The sequence below is a fragment of the Pezoporus wallicus genome, unplaced genomic scaffold (genome assembly GCF_028554395.1).
Source record: "Pezoporus wallicus isolate ANWC-B61680 ecotype Strahan unplaced genomic scaffold, APGP_CSIRO_Pwel_v1 scaffold_2584, whole genome shotgun sequence".
NCBI lineage: Eukaryota > Metazoa > Chordata > Aves > Psittaciformes > Psittacidae > Pezoporus > Pezoporus wallicus.
Window position 1 is genome coordinate 7131798 of NW_026642851.1, and position 13715 is coordinate 7145512.

The following is a 13715-nucleotide window of genomic DNA, read 5'->3' on the forward strand; positions in this document are numbered from 1 at the left end:
TAGAAAACTTAAAAATTTGTTAATTATATGTAGCCCAAAGGTCTTCCTATTCTTCATTGCATTGATATGAGTAAAAGCTCTGGTTACAGCTCAACAAAACATCCACAAAGACGTCACGTGTTGAAGCTGCTGGTCTTTAATCACATGCAAGAAAATGAATGCAAATCTCACCATGTTATAGTTAGTCATTTGAGTTCATCTCAGCTGTTACCAAGTCATTTAAATATAAATGCTAATAAGTGAGATGACATGAATGGTGTTTCAGAGGAAGGATATAAATAAGTAGATGATGCAACATCCTCCTCCTAAATTTTCAGGCATAGAGAAGAACGCAAAGTTGCATATAATTAATTCTTAAATTAATTTACAAGTTTGTTTTTACATTTATTTTTTCATAATTAAATAACCATATTTTATTGTCTCAACCATCAGCTGAAAAGGTAATCTCTGTGAAAGGACAAAGATTCAAGTCTGCTGCAGGAAATGTTTTGATATATATCTGAATAAATGAATGCATTTCAGCAAGTTAGTAGAAGTATCTTGTTGTTGTTGCTTGTCTTTCCTTTTCCCGCAAGGATAAGTGTGAATAAGCAACCAAATGTGTAATAAGACTATAGTATCTAAAAATAAACAAGAGGCTGCCAAAAATGTGTATGCGTATATGTAGAAAGTCAAAATTATACATTAATGTACAATGATGGCAAGGATCACTTGTACTTAGGGAAGGAGGAAAAATATCTTTAATTATATGGCTGTGTCATATTTTCATTGAAGCATTCAATGTTTGAAATGGGAGAGAATGGATAATTTTAGAAAGCTTTGTCATTTAGAAAAAATTTTCTAGTGGAAGACAATGACATATATGATTCTATAGCATTCCTGCTATATGCCTCTTGAGATTTCACTCTATCCTAATTTGCAGGCTTCGGTGGTGTGTGGGGGGGGTGAGGGGGGTGCGTTAGACCCTTCTGCTTATGTCCCAAATCATGTCTGTTCTGGTTTCCTTCTGTTTTGTCTGATATTCTTTTCCAGCTTTCTTTCATATGTGCTTTGTCCCTCTTGCACGTGACTACTTTCTGAGATCAGTGCTCTGGTCATGTCCCAGCCTGTCAAAACCCACAACTCCATTTTTTATTTGTGCCTATAACTCCTGCTCTTGTCTCTCAGTGGTTTCTTTCATTGTAATCTTCATCTTTCTGATGAATTCAAGCTTGCTTCCTCCTGCTTGTTCTTTTAGTTCAGGTAAAAGAAACTTGGAGAGCACAAGTGTGGTAATCTCCTTGTTTTGAGACCCAGCTGGTCTCCACAGTGGCCATGAGCAAAAGATGTTCTTTTGAAATGTCATTCTTCTATATCATCCTGTGCAAAATCTGGCTTTTAATTAACTTCATTCTTGGACTTCATCAAACCCTTTTAGCCGTAAATTTTCAGAAGTTTCAACTGAAGGTAGTCATACAAGATTTCAGGTTCTAATTTGAAATTTGTACTTGTTTTGTAATGGAAAGAATGCAGCACCTTTTAACAAGTGAAACATTGCTGGTTTATGTAAATAAAAATCAGGCTTTCTCTGCTGTCTGTTAATGCAAATATTTTGACTGTACAATCTACAGCTTATGTTTAAAGGAACATTCCAGAGCAGAGCAGGTTTCATCTGTTTGAATAACATCCAGCTCTTGGACACTGCACCATTTGAGCCACCAGGTTTCTGCTCCTTAGAAGAATTCACCTGCACTGACGGGCAGCTCACAGAGCCCGGATCAGCCTGTGACTCTCACCCAGATTGTTCTGATGGCAGTGATGAGGATCCAGCAGCCTGCTGTAAGTGAATTGCATTCCTTTAGAAGGACATTGTGCTGAAGAGCATTGTGAAAGCCTAAACAGATCTACCCAAATGGCTAAAAAAACATATTATTTACATGGCTTCTTTTCCACAAAATAGTTAATGATGTTGAGGTTAGTGACAATGTTTGTAGCGTTTTCTGTCATGCATTTTTTTCCTTCCTATTGTTTTCTGTTTCTCTGTCTGGTCCCAACAGTATGCTCTGGATCCAAATAGCAATTTTTAAAATATGTGTAGAAATGCAATATTTTACATATTTTTGCTTAAATCTATCCCCTAGGTACAATGTACATAACCTCTACTTCCCTAGTTTTCTAATTTAGAGTACGAGTTAATGGCAGAAAATACATTAGATGACATGAAATTTATGTGGTGTTACAATTTACCATGTAAATCGCATACAGTTCAGAAGCTACATCATACTCATGGTCTTCAATTGAAGGTAACTTTGCTTAGAAGCCAGAGTTTCTACTGTAAAATCAAGAGCAAAAGAAAATAACAGTTACTGGAAGATGTCTATAATAATCCTGAAACATTTTAGATCTCCATCTGAAAGTAGCTTTAGAGACCCTATAACTTTCTAAATGAATATTATACGGTCTACATTTGTATGCATATTTGCCTCTGGTAGTAACACTTAAATGTGTGTCACAGATTTAAACTTTGCACATCTTTAGGATATTGGCAATGATGCGTATTTGCTGCTGGGAGGTACAAATTAAATTTTTGCGTATCACTTGATGTCAGGATGAAGAACATCGATAATCAGAATCATAAAATAACTAGGGTTGGAAAGGACTTTGATCATCTAGTTTCAAACTTTCTTGAGAAGACTTTAGGGACTGTATGTAACTACAAGTTGTTTGTGTTTTTTTTTTAACTCACAGTCTGAAACTTTAATTTTTAAATTATTTAAATAACCATGCGGGAGCCATGCCTAAAACAAGTAATACATGCAAATGCTAAAGTAACATTTTAAATTGTAAGCTTTATACTGTTTTATCCCTGGGTGAAAGCTAAGACAACATTGATGTGTACAGGGCGTTCTTTTCTGAGATCTATTTTCCTCTTTTACAAGACTTGACCCTATGCTGCTAGCTCTGTGTGTTTGCTGGTAGGAATACAGAGAGTCCTCTTACACTCTTTAGGAGGAAGAATTGGATGAAAGTGAATAGCACTTTATAAATTGGATTTTATTTCTCAGTGATTTAGTGTTCCCACTTCAGTAACAATGTGAGAGAATTGTGGTGAATAATGACTAGGAGTATAGAAGAATAATTTTAGGTTTTAAAAGGAGGATGAATAATAATTGTCCCAGTTGAAGGGTAGCTGTTATAGTACTACACAAAGCAAAAATAAAGATAACTCTAAACACTTACAGGCAAGCATATTTGGATGTAATGCATTATACTTTCTAATTTTACCTCTGTGCCTCAGATGCTGGACACTGGCACTGGGTAACCAGAAGATGACAACATAATCTAGTTATAGCCAGTATTTTAGGTTTAAACAGAGACCACAGTGGGACTCACTCTTGAAAATATTGCTTTTGTTACACTCATGCGGATGTGCCAGAAAACTGAAGAGTAGGCAGAAAAAAGTCAGATTAGCTCGAATGTCTCAGTACTGTTCTTTGTGACTTCTCCAGAATTAGGGTGCTGGGGCAAGGACTGACAGAAGGCCCAATCAGTACAAAACCTTCTTTGATAGCTCTGCCTAGTGCTTCTTTGCCTGCTGCCACCTCTGCAGTTAGCTTGGTTTACTGTGTGGCACTGATTTACCACTAACTCCTAGTGTATTTCAATTTAAAGAAAATACCACACTCAGTTGAACCTGAGACACAGGGTTTGTGTGCTTCCTTCTGTTGAGGCAGTCACAGGATGAAGATGTATTGTTTTGTTGGTGCAGTGCACAAAAATACTCATCCCATCAAAAAAGGGTGAAAAAAGGTAATTTTCTACAATATAAGTAACCTGCGTTGTATGTTGCTCTTACTACTGTCGGAGAAGAAAGAAAAAAAGAAAAAATAGCCATCTTCAAAATACTACTAATTTTTTTTTTTTAAATTGGCTCATTTTAATAGCTAATACTGTCTTGGATACCTCATGCAGTCCTTTTCAAGGAAGTGGACCCTAAAGGCAGAATTTAGCTCATCAGCAGTTTGGTTGGCTTAAAAGATTCACCTTTCTGACACTTTCTGCAGTTCTTGAACAAAAGAGACCTAAAGGAAAAGTCATCATCTATTTCTGTCCTTTGTTCTTTTCATTCCAGGATGTACACCTTCCATGTGATTTGGAAATTGTACTCTGTAATAGTCAGAGTGCACTACATCTACTCACATTAATTTTCAGTAAAAATTCCTATCTGGTACAATAAAGCATATTTTAGCTTCTATTCTATTAGGTATGTTAGCATCTATCCTTGGATACATCCTCAGTAGTTTCCTCTCATGAAATACCCTCATGTACAGAAAGAGCTGACAGATCTCTATACTGAATGAAAATGAAAACAGGCAGCTGTTACTTAGCAGTGTGAAAAATTTCCCTCTTTTTGAGGATTTTCTTTGCTTCATTATAATTGGAGAGGATTTATTTTTGTTTCTCTTTTGCTTATGTTAATTTGACATGAAAAAGTCTTATAATAATGCATTTTATAAGAACAAACACATATGTTTTACAATGTTTCTTAAACTTTCTGTTTAATTTCTGCCTGTTTATATAAATGTATATTTAAGTATATGAAACTAGAGTCTCAAAAAATTAGGAACTTGTCTAGGAAGCACACATGAGTAACCAAATTTATGTGAGTAGTTTTGTTGAAATCAATACATCTAATGAAGTGAAAAATTGAAATTAATGTTTTCAGTATTAAATTCTACATTTTCATTATGTCTATTTGATATCACTTATTTGAGATCACTTCTAAATTTCATATTTTGCTGTGATGAATAAATTATCAAAACATAGTTAGTGTATTAAAAAAGAGAAAGTGAAACACATCCTATAAGTGTTTCTGAAAGGAAGCTTCCTTAAAACAGCTGTCTTTAACTCTTTTGGTTTTAATTTTGCATCGCCAATATTAGTTTACATATTTTCAGCCTTTCATAGGATTTGTATAATTAATGAATAGAAAATATGTAGAATGAAGGAAATGTATAATTTTATAGAGTGTAGCTTTTACCGCATTTTATTTACAGTATAACAATTTACTATCGCAAATCCTTGAAACCTTCTAGAGCAAATGAACACACATGCGAATCTTTTTATTGCCATACTGCTTTAAGGAAGAATATTTTTTTAGTCTAAAACATTTGTTTTACTACATACTTATGTTTCCTGTGGCACATTAATTGCCTGGAATTTTCAATATCTATCAATCTTGTATACACATGTGGAGAAAAAGAAGCTACATCTATATAATTTTCTGACTTCATTGCTTACAAAAACTGCATAGCATTGCCTTTGTGTTTCACCTGAACAGTTACTTCAAAGTAAGCATGCCTTCTGTAGACCCAGGATCAACATGAGATTCTTTTAACAGCACTAGTCTCTTCCCTCTAAGTCAGGTAATTGAGTAGTTTCAGGAGATGAGGCCATCTCACCTAAGGGACTCCAGTGTTATGAGACATCTGTTTAATGACGTATGACATAGAGAATTTCAGGCTACATGACCTATGGCCTACAGTATTTCTCAATCCTTTAACAGATCCTAAATAAATGAAATCAGTAGCAAACTGGTAGGGAATTTGCATAGACAGTAAGAAGGTATAGATATAAGCCTTTATTTTCCCAAAATGGCATTTAATGATAGAAATGACAGTATTAATGACAAAGTAATTATATAGAGGTGTTTTGATTGCTGACCATACAGGTAGTTTATACTTCAAATTCCATAGGGGCTTGGATGCTGTCACACTGAGTAAGGGTAGGAGCCCTCCTTATTCCATATTTATTAGTCAGGGAAATGTTAATCTGGTAGAGAGACAAGCTGTGCATTCCCTCTTGTGTTCATTTGATTAAGTTGCCAGAGTAGGACTGAAAAGCTTCATCCACTTGCAGGCTACCAATGTTGAGGCAATATTAATTGGCTGGCAACCCAGCCTGCCTAACAAGACTGATTTGCTTTTTTTTCCACCAGGAGGATCAAGAGGAGCTGGAATAATTGTAGGGTAAGCTAGTCAAAGAGTAAACATTACCTCCCAGTGCTTTTGTTGTATGTGCTTTATTGCTTGTTTCTTTTTTAAAAACAGAGATGTGGAAAAATGGTTCATCTTAATTGAAAAATTTTCCCTGTGTATTTTATAGCTTTAGTAAGCTCTATGTATTTCTTGAAATTCAAGGGAACATATTTGGGGACCATTTTTTTTCTTCTGGTTACATCTTGGAGTTATTGTTTTTTTCTGAGCTGGTATAATAATTTACTCCTTCACTCGTTGAAGTATACTTACACACCCACATGAAAAAAAAGCATATTGTTTTTCAAATTTGGCTTGTTATTACCATGAATGGAGGTTGTTTCTTTTTTAATTTCCTTTCTATTTTGCAGAAGTATAAATAGATGGAATGATAAGAGGTGCAGTAGGAATAGACATAATGTACCAGATATATGTTTTATGTGTGTTTAACTTACATAACTACAGTATGGCTCCCCTAAAAATATAGGTTGTGCAGTCACCTATTTTCCAGCTATGGACAGTGAAATATTCCCTATTAATTACTTGAAGGCTCAAATAAAAATGTAGAGAAAAAGCTGTGAATCATAAAAATTATGCACTGTTTTGATGGGAATAGAGGATTTCTCAAAGTTTATTAATATTTGAGCAATGAAAAAATACACTGAGAAACTCTCTCTTGGATTTGGGTTTCAGCTGAAGCACAGAACTTTCTTTCTTTTCAGGCTTGATTAAATCTTTTCAAGCACTCCTAAGTTTTTAGAATTAAGTATGGATAAAATTTAAGTCAGTTAACTCAAACAGTTGGATTTCACTCAAATTATAGCCTTGATGTTCCCTGACATATCAATACTTTTAAAAAAATGAAACATTACTTGCAGAAATTGCATATGGTGGAACACTTAGGCTTGGTGAGTGATTCTGGCTCAGTGTCTGCATGACTAGATGTTTGTATAGAGCTTGTCATTTTAAATGGCAGGTACAGTGAAGAAAAAAAAACACCTAACATCTAAGGTGTATCCAAGACTATCACATTTAGTGAACTGGAGCAGCTTTCCCTGCCTCTCTTTCCCCTTCTCCCCCCGGCCCCCCAAAAAAACCCCAAACCACAACACCATGAATGTTCTTCCTACCTATATAATTGTGTTCAGATTTGCATAAAGTTTCAAAAAATGGCTGAGCAAAATATTTTTTTTTCCTGAAGTTTGTTCATTGTTGGGGTTTAAACCAAGTTGGTAATTCAGAACCACACAGCTGTTCGCTGAACTTCCCCATTCCCATCTGCATGGGATGGGGGAGGAGAACTGAAAGAATGTAAATCCCACAGGTTGAGATGAGAACAGTTTAATAACTAAAATTACTGCTACTATTAATAATAAGGAAAATAACAAGGAGAGAGAATATAAAACTAAAAGGGGAAACAAAACAAACAAAAAAACCCAGACACAAGTTATGCACAGTCCAATTGCTCACCACCTGTTGACTGAAACACAGCCCAACCTGCACAGTGATCTGCCCTTCTGGGTAGCTCTCCCTAGTTTATATAGTGGGCATGACGTGCTTTGGTATGGAATACCTCTTTGGCTAGTTTGGGTCAGATGTCCTGTCTCTGCTTCGTCCCAGCTTCTTGTGCCCCTCCACAGTGTTAGAAGAAGTTTTACTAGGAGCTACCAATATAAGAAATGAAGATTTCAGACTTCTCTCTTCCTGTCGACCATCAAGGGCAGTGATACCTTGCTGCTTCCTTAATTCTTCTAGTATACCATTTCTAAACGTAGCCTTGACAGTCAGCTCTCCAGCATGAGCCAATGAAGAACATTGAGGCTGGTATTGAGACATATAAATGACAACAGATCTGGTGTCATCACCACATGAAAGATGTTGATGTTCATATTGCAATAACTCTTCTCGTGGTCTGAGGTAAATCAGAAATTATTGTTTTCTAGTTAAAAGAAAGTAGGATTTTTTTAATTACTATGCTAAATACCTTACTGACGTGTAAAACATTCATCATTAGTGCCATCTTGACTTTTCGCTCATTTTTAAACTTTTCTTTTAAATTTGGCCTGGCAGCTTCCATCCAGGAACAGGGTTTTGGTTGCTTAGTATACAGCAGAGTAAGTTCCCTGTGTCTACATGGTTATTTATTGATGCCTTTTTGGACATTATTATGCAGCCACTGCAGTCAGCTTCTTGCACAGAAAATCTTTTGCAGGTTTTAGGGAGGCCAGGGGACAGTGATAATTTAAGAGAAGAAGTTTTGCTTTTACGTGTCACATTGGTTTGCTCAAGACCGTTTAGTAAGAAGAGCACAATGCCTAGTTATAGCATTAATTACCATACAGCAAAACAGCTTAGTCTTGGATATCAATTTACATCCTCTATCTTAATGTGTTAGGAATTAAAGTTTAATTAACAAGGTATCTTGTAGAAAGCATGAGAATTCTGTAATCAAATAAGTTAACCAAATTTCGTGTTTAACTAATATACTGCACTAAACAGGAAAGCATGATTCATTGAATTTTGATATACATAATGAATCCAGATAAAAGACACTGATATTTTTTATTTACTTTGTTCCTTAAGATTTAACTGCTCATATAAGCTCTTTATACCAGGAAGACTTTTATAGTGGAACTTTACTGCTGTGGTGTTTCAACCAAGGTGTATTTCATTTTGGTTTTGTACAACCTGAAAATTGGAGTAATGTGTATAATCATGTCTGAGGTTGATATAATAGCATAAATATGCCATGAAATCTGGAAAGTGACAAGTTCAAAAGTGATGTCTACAGTTGTGTTAAGTGACCCAAAGAGTTAAAGATAGGCTTTGTAAAGCTGTTCTGGACTAGGAAAGAAAATTCTCAGATTATACAATTTTTTAATCAAAATTACTAATTGTGCTCTAGAAAAGAAAGAGTGTGTGAGATCATACAGTTTAAATTGGTCTAATCCATGCAAACTAGGAAAATGGTCTTTTACTTTGCAATAAGAATTTCTGGGAGACCTAAATAATTCATAAATTTAAATCTAATTTTGAAAAATAAGAGGAAGTTATAATTAATCTTTAGTTTCATTGCATTTAAAACACTAAATAAATTTGATGTTTTTTTCCACACATGCATAATTAACTTTATCATAGAATTCATCTTTTACAAATATATAATATTACTTTCATAATCATCAGCAACATAGGTACAGATCTCATATTTCATACAATATACTTTAGGTACAGATCTCATATTTCATACAATATACTTTATTCTCGTACAGGTGGTTTCCTTTGTGGTTCTAAGTTTAACAAGAGAACTGCTTGAACTTTTATTAATATTCTAGAATTTTTTCTCCATCTGAAATACTGATTTCAGTGAAACATACTAGTGCTTCTTTCAGACTCTTTGTACATACAGATACAAAATAATTGTAGTTGTGGCATTAAACTGTTGTATAAAATTCAGCTGAATGTTATCTTCTTGTTGTTGTTCTCAAAACAGCTAATTACACTCTATGTGATTTTGAGACTGACCTTTGTGGGTGGAAGCCACTAAGCATAGGTGATGCAGATTGGAATATAATGAAAGAACAGGCTCCCCTTGACAGGAGACTTCCTGGCAGAGACTGTACAACTAATACTGGCTGTGGTGAGATTTCTTTTATTTTCCTCCTATGTTGAATATTTCTACTTGTAAATGGTAACAGTCTGATAATAAGAACTGATTTGAAATGGATGCTGCATAGTAAGTGTATAACATAAGTAACATTAAAGAAAGCTAGTGTTTGCGATGTTCTTTTAGATGTGATTTGGTTACTATGCCTTTGTAACTTTCATTTTCTGCTGGGACAATCAATGAGGTATGAGACTTGATGCAGCTTTCATTTTTTTTGAGACACTAACCTTTGAACTGGCATAGTTAAATTTGTTCATGCATTTCATAAGCAGCTTTGTAACTGACATTAACACAGGGACCATTCTTGAAAATATTATTTGGACAAAATATCACTGTAGCTTTTTGTAGAATGCATGTAAGCTAATCAGGTTTGTCTGGGAAAAATAAAGTGAGTGTAATATGCTTTGAACTGTTCTTCTTTCGGCCCATAGTTCCCATACAACGCATTTGGCTGGAAAAAGTGTATTCCAGTAGAGGGCTGGTTTTAAGTATTTTTCCAAAATGAAAATGCTATTACAACACAGTGCATAAAACTGAAACTGCCTGGCATGTTTGTCATTGTCAAGTAATATTGGCAAATATTCTGTGACTTTGATTTTATTAAAATGTATTTATTATACCGCTTCCAGTGGAGATTAGATTATTTTGAAATTTATTTTTTTTTTAACAATCTATATTATCTTACAGCTGGACCTTCACACTTCTTCTCTCATGTTCATGGTAAAAGAATATGAAACATTAAGTAGTCCACCTGGAGCTTTCAAAGGTAGAGGAGTTCCAGTATTAAAATTCACCAGAGTAATCCCCAGTAGGGTGTGAGTATGTGCGCACATGCTGTATAACTCTAACTGCACAGACATGTGCCTTTTTGCCTTTGGCCCCAAAGTGATGAAGTGCACCAAAGTTGCTATTTACTTTCTCAGCAGCTACTTGATTTTTATTGGCTCTATAGAGTGGCACTGGATCTGCACTTCAGTATTGTCTGCAAGCATTACTGTGTCACAGCTGCCAAAATCTCATCTCTCTTTTGGGCACTGATGTGCCTGTGTCTTTCCCATGTGGTTTATTCTAGGTGCTGGTGAGATTTGAGGTGTAATGTGGTCATAATGAAGGCTGCTGGTAGAAACATCTGCTTTGCAACCTAGGCAGCATGTTAAATTAGCCCTTATGGAGCTATGTGCTGCTGCACTTCAACTGCTTTGATACCTGAATCATTACAAATTAAGTTCACACTTTCATGTTGCTGTAGGCTGAAGCCTCAAGCAGATCCCTAGGTTCCTAAGTAGCACCTCTCAAGCACATATAAGTTAGTGCAACAGTCTTTCTGAGGTGGTTTTGTACCCATCCATCACTGTGCCTGTTTACAGCCACATGATGGCTTTAGAGTTAGTCTTCCAGAATTTGAGCAAGTTTTTGCCAACACTAAATCAAGGTCTTTCAGGTTGCAACAGTTGCTTTTGGTATCACAGAGTGGTTGTCTCTCCTCTTAACTGGGGAGGGCAGCAGCAAATTTTGATTAATGAGTATCTTAACTAAGCTACTGTAAAGCCTCAGCTGCAAATTACGAGAGGATCCTTTGAAGTACCCTTGCAATCCAATTGGGGGAGCTTCCCTCATGCTGTGGAGCGCAGCACGCCTGTTTGTACAAGGAGCTGTAAGGGTCACCTCTTTGGGCCAGCCTTGCTAAAGAGATGTGATTATTCACATGGGGCTGGACCTAACCCTCTGCTGCATTATGTATCCATGGAAAATAAATGGCTAAAGAGTATGACTATGGCAGAACAATAGCTGATTTTCCAAGATGTAAGGCAATATGTGTAATATCAATGCACAAACAAGACTGAGCCTTTAGTGTTGCTGTGCACAGACTTTCATGAAACTCAGTATTCAGCAAAAGCAGCACTGACAGCCTTCAAAATATGCTGGTTTAGGGCCTCTTGAAGATGTTTATCCCTCCCTACGTTTGTCTGAAATGCATCTGCTGTAGTTGAAATCCAAAGGCAATTCCTTTGCCAGAGTTCAGATTAGATCTTTAATTAAGCTTTCATCCCCACTAGCACAGAAAACAATGTCAAGTCTGTGGACCCCATGAGAAAATATAGCTTACTCCATTGGCTCCCATGGTCTGCAACATTGTTAGCATGCTTAAAACTGGCTGGGCTGCGCTGAGAGTGAATACTGTACCCTACAGGAAATTAATTTTTGTTCTAAATTCTGTTTGAAACATTATTTAAGCCAATTAAAATGTGTCCTTTAGGGAGGCCAGCTGAGGTCTATGCTGTTTGATCTCCAGGGTGCTCAGTGTTGCAGCTCCTGCAGTCCCTTTGCTCTTGCCAGACTGTTCGAAAAGCAGACAGACACCGTGTGAAGGTGTCGGGGAAGAGTTGTAGTGTTTGGAGGATGAAAGTTTTTTGCCTTAAGCGGATAGATGAAACAATACATCTAGAGGGCCTGCAAAGTAAAGCCCTCACAGAAGCAACTTCTGATCCTCCTTTGCAGGGCTCTGTATTTACTTCCTCCAGTTTAAGTGCTTGCAGGCACCATTACAGGGTAGCATTGGCGATGGCTGCCCACATACCCTTTTTTCCTTCTCTCTCTTTCCTCATCTCTGGGCTCAGTTATGTTAATTTTCCTGTAGAAGAAAGAGGCAGGGGATGTTTAACATTATATTTTGTCTTTGCCTGCATAGATGATGTTTGTTGCAGCCTGTTACAAGCCCCTACTTGTTATCCACAGAGACTGAACTGATGGCAAAGCTTGTTTACATTTATGAATAAGCTCTATGTGCCTCACGGAGCATGTAGTTACCTCTCTGAGGCAGCTATTTGCCATTGGAGCATTGCATATTTTTCATATTTCTTTGATTTTTGTTTACAGGGGCATTCATTTACTTCAGTGGATCATACCAAATGAATACAAAGATGGCCATGTCTCATCTGGGGAGCCCTTTCTTTGTCAGGCGGTCCCCTGGGCTTTCCTGTTGTCAGGTAACCGTTTGACATTAACTGTCCCCACCTCTGTAAGTTATCACTTTACCTGGTGTGCAGATACAGTATTCATGCTATGACTGTTGCTGCTGAAAAAACTGGCTCCATTTCATTATCAGCAGAAGAGGTTACAGACTAACTATTTTGGAGGAGGGAGATGCAGCAGGATTTTTACTGCTTTGCTGCCAGAATTTTGTATCTGATTATTATTCTTTCTAAAGCACCTACCACATGACTCAAGGTTATGTGTCAGATTTTTTTGCATTCTGTGGCAAGCCTATCTGGACACCAGGGGCCATATCAATTCACAGTTGAAGCAGGAATGCCTTTTGAGAAAAAGCTGATAAAAAGTCACTGTTTTCCATAGGCAGGAAACACATATCCAATGTCAAAAAACAGGAGACCTGTGGTTTGAAGTTGCTATAGACATTAACTACATTGGTGTGACCAGAGAGAATTAGCTACCGTGTTTTAGACGCATACTAAAATTTAATTGATGGTTTGAAGGCCATGCTTTTTAAGCTGATTAGTGCAGTAGTTGAGAGTTTACCTTGAAATGCTTTTCTTGTCAAATGTCTTGTGGCTCAGCAGAGGAACGTGAAAACAACCACCCATGATGATTTGGTTGATCTGAAAAACTAGAAAGCTACCTGGAAAAAAAAGGTCAGGAGAGCTAGAAAATAGGAAAGTCTTGGGTGAAAAATGAAAATACAACTGTAAAACTAGAATGTTGAAATTTTCAACAAAATATATATTTCTAAAACAGAACTTGAAGAAATATATTAAATACATATATTACTAAAGAAATACAGGAAAACATTCCTAACTTTTTGGGAATTCCCTATTTTTGTTCATCCTTTTGGCACCATATAAATTCAATAGATGCTGCATAGTCTTATAAGGGTTTTTTACTTTATTTTGGAAACTTTTTTTATTTTCTATTCCATAACTTGTCAAAGCTTATATCACACTTTGGAGAAGCTAAGTTGTGTAGTTCTGAGGTTTTTTCTGCTACTGCATACTGTCTCCTGACTTCAGAAGTCACAGAGG

General features: G+C 36.3%; 1 protein-coding gene across 1 annotated transcript in view; it reads left to right on the forward strand.

Annotated features, from left to right (window-relative positions):
• Nucleotides 1-13715, forward strand: part of MALRD1 (MAM and LDL receptor class A domain containing 1) — a 247062-nt gene that overhangs the window by 27615 nt on the left and 205732 nt on the right. Inside the window, exons 9-11 of the mRNA XM_057432747.1 lie at nucleotides 1611-1818; nucleotides 9505-9651; nucleotides 12556-12665. Coding sequence (XP_057288730.1) covers nucleotides 1611-1818; nucleotides 9505-9651; nucleotides 12556-12665 — 465 coding nt within the window. The remainder of the gene's footprint in view (nucleotides 1-1610; nucleotides 1819-9504; nucleotides 9652-12555; nucleotides 12666-13715) is intronic.